Source organism: Triticum dicoccoides, chromosome 6B (genome assembly GCF_002162155.2).
Source record: "Triticum dicoccoides isolate Atlit2015 ecotype Zavitan chromosome 6B, WEW_v2.0, whole genome shotgun sequence".
Taxonomy (NCBI): Eukaryota; Viridiplantae; Streptophyta; class Magnoliopsida; order Poales; family Poaceae; genus Triticum; species Triticum dicoccoides.
In genome coordinates, this window is record NC_041391.1 from 406,007,373 (window position 1) to 406,017,016 (window position 9,644).

The 9,644-nt window shown below is 48.1% G+C and overlaps 1 protein-coding gene across 1 annotated transcript in view; it reads right to left on the minus strand.

The window, feature by feature from the left end:
* Positions 1–354: 354 nt before the first annotated feature.
* LOC119324835 (beta-1,3-galactosyltransferase 7-like) overlaps positions 355–9,644 on the minus strand; it is a 31,174-nt gene continuing 21,884 nt past the window's right edge. The window contains exons 6-11 of the mRNA XM_037598603.1: positions 1,777–1,849; positions 1,545–1,665; positions 1,362–1,449; positions 1,157–1,282; positions 963–1,072; positions 355–885 (exon numbers count right to left, since the gene is read on the minus strand). Coding sequence (XP_037454500.1) covers positions 737–885; positions 963–1,072; positions 1,157–1,282; positions 1,362–1,449; positions 1,545–1,665; positions 1,777–1,849 — 667 coding nt within the window. The 3' untranslated portion in view covers positions 355–736. The remainder of the gene's footprint in view (positions 886–962; positions 1,073–1,156; positions 1,283–1,361; positions 1,450–1,544; positions 1,666–1,776; positions 1,850–9,644) is intronic.

The window sequence follows — 9,644 nt, forward strand, 5'->3', positions numbered from 1 at the left end:
GCCTTCAAGCTATGGTACAGCTAAGGCGTACTCTCGGAAAGGAAAACACATATGCACATGCACGGCTCCGACGCGCCCCAGCATCTAGTAAAGCATAAAGATAAGGTAGAAAAGACGAAGGGCTATTATCCATCGGGGGCCTAAATCTTCTTGAAACTACTGTGTCACATTCGTCACCTAGGAGGACCCTTCATACACAACCCCCATTTGTACATTATTCCACGGTAACCTCCCGAGCATAAGATCGGCGGATCTTAATTCATCGACACAGGCAGAGTGTGTCGACGCGATACTCCTGCCTTCAAAAATATGTTGCTTTTTTACGGTATGTTGCATTGAATTTTCAAGACAAAATTGAGGATTGAATCCTATTTTCAGGTGTTCCTGCAAAGGATAACAAAAAGAACCGACATCAAAAGAATTGATCAAAATTTGCAGTAGATGTTTTCCCCTAATCTGTGGTACACAGCAGCTGTGTAACTCGCTCGCTTTGGTCTCTCTTCTAACACTACTGACGTCACAGGTGATGGCACAAAGCAATTCCCATCTACTGAGATCTCTCAACGACTGAACAAGTATCATCTACACTACATGTGTTGCCTCAGACCGAACTACCAGAAATATAGTCCATCTGCGGACCTGTTGTGCAATTTCGGTCATTTCAGTTGTAGCCACTGAGGCACGATCGTCAGGGTTTACTGAGGATGCTACATATTTACGCCAGGGAGGGTATTAGCTAGATTAGATCACTCCAAACAGAAGAATCGCCTTCTCCGCATCGAGCATGTACATCCTTGAGTCTCTCGACGGACTTGCATATGCCGCTGCAGCTCCAATCAAAGGATGCCACGCAGATATTGCCAGCTTGCCCTTTCCACTCACAGTCTGCAGAGATGTCAATGCCCAATTATAAGAGGTTAAAGAAGTATAGGATAAGTGTTTTTTGAGGTGAGGAGGCAGACCTGGTGGAGTTCCGCAGCACATGTTCCTTTCATCAATATGATTAACCTCTAACCCGATAAACCATGACCCAAGTGATACATCTTCGTTCGCATACTTGTGTAAGATAGGTCTGACAAAATCAAAAGGCATCATCAGATTAACTTCATTTTTATCTGGAGGACCATTTTATGACATGACCATCAATGGAACATACTGATTTATTGAGATATAGGTCGCAAGATCTTTTGAGATAGCATATATCTGTCCAGTAGCATGGCGAAAATACTTGTTTCCATCCTCCCCAAATTTCCAGGCCTCAGGTTCATGGTACTTCAGATTCCTACATGACAAGAGCAGGTTCAAGCGTAGTTTGTACCCAAAGCTAGAATTTAATTGCAAGACAGTCTAGTTAACATTACTTGTCAGCCAGAACTGGGCCTGACTTCATGCAGCCAATATAAGTTCTTGGTTTCGCTTTATGCCTCGCAAGGGTAGTGGCAAGCATTCCTGTTTTTCCATGTGCAGCGTACCAGTAAGGTGATAAACAGAAGTGGGTTTTTTTTTCTGAAAGAAGGCAATAACATCAAAGAAATAAAATGCACCTAAATTCACATGCACATCATCATCGACCTTGACGAAAAAGTCAGCATCCCAAATGCCCACGGCCGTGGAGAAGAAGATTTTTGTCTTTGCGGAGAGTTCATGATACCCCTCGACATGGTCCTGAATGATAAATGAACAACACCAACAGGAATATTGTCAGTGCTACTAAAAATTTCTAATAGAAGTATGGCTTGATCGGTGTCATAACATCACTGAAGGATACAGCCTTACCAGTCTAAGAAAGTCATGATGCTGTTCATCTTCTGCATCTATTGCTTTGTCCAATATACTATTGGATGTAGCACTGCACAATCACCAAAACAGTTCACATTTTGCAAGGAACTTGTACCAGATTTTCAAGCGGACAGGAATAGCAACATAGAACAACCCTAATATTAACACCCCTGTTCTATAGAACTAGATGATACCCCGCACGTTGTTGCGGAAATATTTTGCAACATATTTAAATGTGATTCGTTGTATGAAACATGAATATTTGAAGTAACAATATGAAAGGCCGGAACTGAAAATACATATAATTTATTATGTTTGAGTACTATATAGTTTTAAAATGTGTATTAAATATAAATAACATAATAGAATAAAAATTCTCATGTATGTTTGCATGTTGAGATGAGTCTTTTTCCATGCATGTTTCATGATGAAGTGGCATGCTTGCATGCTGAGAGACATATGGTAGTGGAGGTGGGCCTTTTCTCATGCATGTTGTGCGATGATGTGGCATGCTTGCATGTTGAGAGAAATAGTTAGTGGGGGCTAACTACTTAGATATAAAAGATAAGGAAGATGGATTAAATAAGAGTTGTGTCACTGAATCATCCATTGCAACCAAGGGAGTTGAGGTGTTCTGATGGCAAATTGCCAACTAGCAACTTAGCAAGAGACTTGTGCATGTCTTACCCCAAATTTGGTGAAAATTATTATAGCTTATTCATGGATGCCTGCAACTCCACCTATGTTGTCTCAGTGTAGCCGGTCCCAAGCCTGGGTTAAGGAGGAGGATTGTGATAGGCTTGGCGAGCCAAAGTCAAAACGCAGCCACTCTTATGAAGATGAAACCTAGAAGAACACCGTTGGGGCGTAACCCTCTTAGCGAGACGCCATATCGGAACCCGGGTGTAATGTTAAATGGCAAGGCCCGGGCCGTCACCCCCTTGGTGGTGCACCTTATCTTGATCTGGATACGGTGATAAGTGAGCATCATGTCGTCGCATCCTTAGTGGCACGCTATATCGACGCCCGGGTGTAGTGAAAAAATGAGCAAGGGTCTTCGCATTTGGCTCGACAAGTGCGAAGAGCAAGACAGCTAGCCAAGCCTAGCAGGATCCGCATAGATAGCTGAAATGTAGGGAGTGTAAGTTACGGGAATTAGTGGATGCAACGGTGAGGAGAGATGTTGACATCCTATGTGTCGAAGAAACCAAATGGAAGGGACACAAGGCGTAGGAGGTAGAGGATACCGGCTTCAAGTTGTGGTACACGGGGACAACTACAAACAGAAATGGAGTAGGCATCTTGATCAACAAGAGCCTCAAGTATGGAGTGGTAGCCATCAAGGGGCAAGGGGACCGGATTATCCTGGTCAAGCTTGTCGTTGGTGTCACATCCCTAGTTCTGGCCTGCTCTGGGTTAGCTAGTCTTGTGTTGCATCATGTTTAAGTTTCTCTTAAATTTGAAATGAGGATTGTTTCAAACCCTAGCATCAAAGGAATTCAATAGGTTCAACTAAAATATTTTTAGTGAACCCAAAATGGCTTTCAAAAATGTTCATCATTTTTGAAAATGCTGGAAACAGTAACCAGAGATGATGCACATTTTTTCATGACATTTTGGATTTTTGAAATAACACATATTGTATTTGAGTTGGAGCAAATATATGTTATATATATTTTTAGTGCTTCAATAATTCTGATATTTTGTGAGGGGCTCTAGAATATTCCTTTTAGTCCCTGCAAAAATTATTGGAAGAAACAAAAATGGTTTAGTGCTTGAACTAAATCAAAACAGATTGAAATAAATAGAAAACGATAATTAAAATAGAAAACAGAGAAGGAGGGAGTACCTGTTACTTACCTGGCCTCACCTGTGCAGCCACCAGAGAGGCCCGCCCACCACTGTATAGGGCCAGCCCACTGGCCCCATTGCCAGTCATCTCCCACCTCTGCCAGAAGGCAGAGGCGAGGCGTGGCGCGCGCCCGAGAGCCCCCGGCCACCTCCTGCTTCCACCTGGGAGCCCCGGGCCTTCTACCAGCGCCACGGAGACGCCCGAGGCCCCTGTCCCCTCTCCCTCACTCGCTGCTCTCTCTCTCCCCTCCCCTGTTCCTCTCGCGCGCACCCACCCGAGCGCAGCCGCAGCCGCCGCTCGCTGTCCGCGCGCTCACCGCCGTTGTCGTGCTCCCTCGACCCGTCCCCGAGGCCCGCGTCGACGTCTTCTTCCTCTTCACCGAGCTGCACGAGCCCGAACGCCCTGTGGAGCCGTCTTCGCCCTCGTCTTCCTCCTCGGGCACCCGAGATCGCCGTCGTGGTTTTGTCGCCTCCGAGCCGTCCCCAAGCATGCTGACCTGCTCAACGACCTCCCGGTGAGCTCCGCTGCATTTCCCCTCTCTTTCCTGCATCTTTCCCGTCCTCTAGCCGCCGCGTTCATCGAGACCGAGAACCACCGCCGCCCGAGCTTGTCGCCGGCGTAGCTCCGACGACCATTTGGTCACGCCAGTGCGTCCAAACGCTTCGCAGCAACACGTAGAGCCTCGCGGGAGCTTCAGTTCGACCTTTTGCACGCCGTAGCCCCGACCCCGAGCTCGCTCGAGCTCCGGCCGCCGCTGTGGTCGTCACCGGCGACGCTACAGGCCATTCTAGGCCCGGAGACCACCACCATCCGACGCGCCGCGCTGCCAGCATCCTAGATCTGCCTCCAGCGCATCCAGCCGTGCTCTATGGAGCTTTTCCGAAGCTCCTCGCCGCCGCTGACCTCGCCGGCGGCTCAACGCCGGCGAGTTTGACCCGTTCGACCCGGGGTTTGACCTCCCTGGGGTCAATACATGTGGGCCCCGCCCCTAACTAGTTTAGTTAGTACTAATTACCCCTACTGACACTGACATGTGGGCCCAGGCCTTAACTAATCTAGACTAGGTTTAGTTTAATTTTAATTAACTCTGTTAGTTAACCGTGTCACTGACATGTGGACCCCGCATGTCAGGTTTGACCTAGACCGAGCCGTTGACCTGCTGACATCACTGTGAGGTCATGCTGACGCAATAATTCCTTTCTGGAATTTAAATAAATCTTAAATGATTTATTATTTTCAGAAAATGCCTAAAACTTCTAAAAATCATATAAAATCAACCGTAGCTCAGAATGAAATAATTTATATATGTAAAATGATCAGAAAAATCCAATCTATCCATCTGTATCATTTTCATGCATGTTAGAACAACTTTTGTTCACTGTTTAGGTCAAATCAATTAAATGGCATTTAAATAATCACATATGAAGTTTGAATTTGAATCTTGTATTCAAACCAACTTCATTTAATCTGTTGCTAGTTGCATTAGCTCAAATCACAGCATATTGCCATGTTATGATCATGCATCATATTGTGCATTGCATTGATTGTGTTATTCCTTGTTTGCCGGTGTTTGTCCCCTCTCGATAGACGTGGTTCTGACGATGAGATCGATGACACCGATGAAAAGATATACTATCTTCAGAAGTGCCAGGCAAGCAAAACCCCCCTGTTCATTCCGATACAACCCCACTCTCTCGCTCCTGCTCTATTTTACTGCATTAGGACAACAACAATACAACTGTTACTTGTTGCGGTAGTTGAACCCCTTTATCCTCTGCATGACCTGTCATTGCCACAGTAAATAGATGAAACCCACTAGCATGAGTAGGAGTTGTTTGAGCCCTGATGTGCCTACTCATTTCATGCTTGTTTGTCATGCCTGCTATTGCTTTGTGTCAGGTCTGATTCATCGGGGATGAATTGGAGGTGTGTAAACATGTCCTACTGTGTGTGAGCTAAGTGTGTGAACACGATTTGATAAAGGTAGCGGTGAGAGGCCATGTAGGAGTACATGGTGGGTTGTCTCATTGAAGCCGTCCTCAGGAACTGAGTTCTGTGTTTGTGATCCATGAACAGCTACTACCACGCATTGGAATGCTTAAGTGCCCCTCTCGACTTATTAATCAACCTGATCTCTGTCCAGGAGTTGCAACTAGTTTCTGGTGTTTGTAGGTAGTGTTAGTAGTCTACCAAGTGGCACCCGGTACAAGTGGGCTTGGGACAGACTAGGCACAATGGCCCGGTGTACCAAGTGGCACCCGGATGGTGGACTTGGGAACCCTGCACACATCGTTTGGGGCCGTGAGCGACACCCCGGCCGGATCTCCTTGCGGATGGAACCCGAATAGGCGATAAACCTGGACTAGAGACTTGTGTGGTTAGTTAGGTCGTGGCCGACTCCCTCGCCAGGCTTCCGCTTGAAGGTTGCCGAGATACATGACGTGTACATGGCGGTAAGTGGCGAGAACGTGTGTGAAGAAGTACACCCCTGCAGGGTTAATATGATCTATTCGAATAGTCGTGTCCGCGGTAAAGGACTTCTGGGTTGCCTGTACAGTTCATAGACAAGTGAAAGTGGATACTCTAAAATGCGCAAGATAAGCGTGAGTGCTATGGATGGCGTTCTCGTAGGGAGACGGGAGCGGATCCATAGTGGTGTATTGATATGGTGAATATGTGGACTCGTTTGCGCCACCTCAAAAGAGTTACTTGCAGTCGTAGTTCAGGATAGCCACCGAGTCAAAGCTGGCTTGCTGCAGTTAAACCCCACCATCCCTTTGTTGATAATGATGCATATGTAGATAGTTCTGATGTAAGTCTTGTTGGGTACATTTGTACTCACGTTTGCCTATTTTATGTTTTTGCAGAGAGACTTCAGTCTCATTAGTAGTTCCGCGTGGACTTCGACGTTTAGCTTGTTACCTCAGCTACGATCTTGTGCCCTCGGCAGGATCTGGTAGATAGTCAGGCTTCTCAGCCTTTTTCATTTATAGATGTCTGTACCTAGACATATTAAAGCTTCTGCTTGTGTTTTTTACTTGTATGCTCTGAATGCTGGGTCGAGAGACCCATGTTTGTAATATCTCGCTCCTCGGAGCCTATTAAATAAAATACTTGAGTTGTAGAGTCATGTTGTGATGCCATGTTGTATTTGCACATATCGAACATATTGTGTGTATGTTTTGAAATGCTTGGTATGTGTGGGATCTGACTATCTAGTTGTTTATCCTTGGTAGCCTCTCTTACCGGAAAATGTCTCCTAGTGCTTCCACCGAGCCCTGGTAGCTTGCTACTGCTCCGGAACACTTAGGCTGGCCGGCATGTGTCCTTCTTCGTTCCTGTGTCTGTCCCTTCGAGGAAATGTCACGCGGTGTCTACCGGAGTCCTGTTAGCCTGCTACAGCCCAGATTCTCTGGAGTCCTGCTAGCCCAGTTGCTACAGCCCGGATTCACTCGCTGATGACCGACACGTTCGTTGCTGGGTCATGTATGCCTGTCCCTGTAAGTTAGTGCCACTTTGGGTTCACGACTAGCCATGTCAGCCCGGGCTCCTTGTCATATGGATGCTAGCGACACTGTCATATAGGTGTGCCAAAAGGCGCAAACGGTCCCGGGCCTGGTAAGGCGACACCCGTGGGAATACCGTGCGTGAGGCCGCAAAGTGATATGAGGTGTTACATGCTAGATCGGTGTGCCATTGAGTCGGGGTCCTGACAGCTGGGAACTTAGTCCGCACTGTTATCAGGGCTTATGCCGCGCAAGTAGGCCACAATGAGAGCACCATGAGGGAATCTAGGAAGGCTTGGGGGACATGGTTAGGAGAGTACCTATTGGCGAGAAGCTTTTCATAGGAGGAGACCTCAATAACCACGTGGGTACATCTAACGCGGGTTTTGACGGGATGCATGGAGGCTTTGGATATGGCAGCAGGAATAAAAAAAAAGAGGATGTTTTAAGCTTCGCCTTAGCCTATGGATAGTACCTTACACCCTTTTTAGAAAGAGAAAATGAAGGCGGAGTATATTATTACCAATATTCAAGAACAAGGGGGGTGTTCAAAGTTGTACTAATTACCGTGGAATTAAGCTGATGAGCCATACAATGAAGCTATGGGAGAGAGTCACTGAGCACCGCTTAAGAAGAACGACAAGCGTGAAAAAAAATCAGTTTGGTTTCATGCATGGGAGGTCGACCATGGAAGCCATTTTCTTGGTACGAAAACTTACGGAGAGATACAAGGAGTAAGAGAAGGACCTGCATATGGTGTTCATTGACTTTGAGAAGGCCTACGATAGGATGCCGCGGAATGTCATGTGGTGGGCTTGGAGAAATACAAAGTCCCAACAACGTATATTACCATCATCAAGGACATGTACGATAATGTTGTGACAAGTGTTAGAACAAATGATTTTCTTTTTTTTCCTTTTGAAAAGGAGGATTACCCCCGGCCTCCGCATCTGGGCAATGCATGCAGCCATTTTATTGATTATTCACAGAGACCTTATACAAAGTAGTACATCAGGTAGTCTGAAGCCATCATCTTGGCAACATTTGTCGCTACCTCTATCCAAATGATGAAGCGGTGCCGATAGTCCGAGCCTAATACCAAACAGACATCGCACAAAAGCCTAACATCTAAAGCCAGAGGCCCCAACCAAGCCACATACTGGGCTTGGGGCACAAACCGGTCCGACTCACTCTCATGTGTCGTCATCGCCATCTTCCACCAATCCATCTTCAGAGCAAACTAACGCACTGGCTTTGCCAGGCTTCACTGTCATCGACGCCACCATGACACCAGACAACATCCTCCTCCTGCACGAGTCCATCTCCGCGCATCGGACGATGAGTCTCCACAGCACCATGCTGCCGAGATCCGTCCCCAACAATGTGTAAGATGAAGCCCCGCTCCACCAAAGAAGCCGTCCTCCGATCCCTCGAGCCCGTGTGCACCTTCAAAAATGACGCCCCCAAGGGGGAAACGACACCAGAGAGCCGCCGTCATCCGACCTACTGGTCTAGGGTTTCCCCCGGAGGTAACAGAGAGTGGCCATGAACTTCTCCACGACGATGCCTTCAGGAAGGGAACGACGCAGATAGCGCCGCCACCGCCAGCTTTGGCAATAGCCGATGGCAGGTTTTGACCTAGATCTGTTCAAAGAACCTCCATCTCTCGTGCACGGACCGCCGCCATCCTTGTCGGGATCAGGACGATCCAGGCCACCGATGCCAGATCCCAACAAGGAGAAGCCCCCATTGAGACCTGACGGCTGACTCGGGGAGACCGAGCCCACGCCCACAGGACCAGATCCGCGTTGGATCCGTGCCCGCGTCACCGTGTAACGCCCCGGATTCGATGCGCCAGGTGTCCGCCAATTATTCGCCGTCGTTGCCATGTCATTTGCTTGCGTGTTGCACTTTATCATGTCATCATGTGCATTTCATTTTGCATACGTGTTCGTCTTATGCATCCGAGCCTTTTCCCCGTTGTCCGTTTTGCAATCCGGCGCTCCTATGCCCTCCGGCGTCCCCCTCTTCTCTCTTTTCATGTGCGGGTGTTAAACTTTCTCGGAATGGCCCGAGGCTTGCCAAGTGGCCTTGGTATAGCACCGGTAGACCGCCAGTCAAGTTTCGTGCCATTTGGAGGTCGTTTGGTACTCCAACGATTAACCGGGTAACCGTGAAGTCCCCCTCTCCTTGCAGCCCAACACCCCTTCTAAACTGGCCCAAAACCCATCTAACTCCCCTCCATGCTCTTGGTCATTCGATCACGATCGCGTGGCCGAAAACCGCTCCTCATTTGGACTCTCCTAGCTCCCTCTACCTATATATTAGCCTTCCCCTCCGAAATCCCGGGTCCAAACCCTAGCCCCTTCTCCCTCCGCGCGCCGGACACGTCCGCCTGGCGCCGGACACGTCCGCCGCCGCCCCCTCAGCCAATCCTCATGCGCCACGTGTCCCTGCCGCCGCCGTTCCCTTCGCGCGCCGCCGCCAGGCCCGCCCGAGCCGGATCT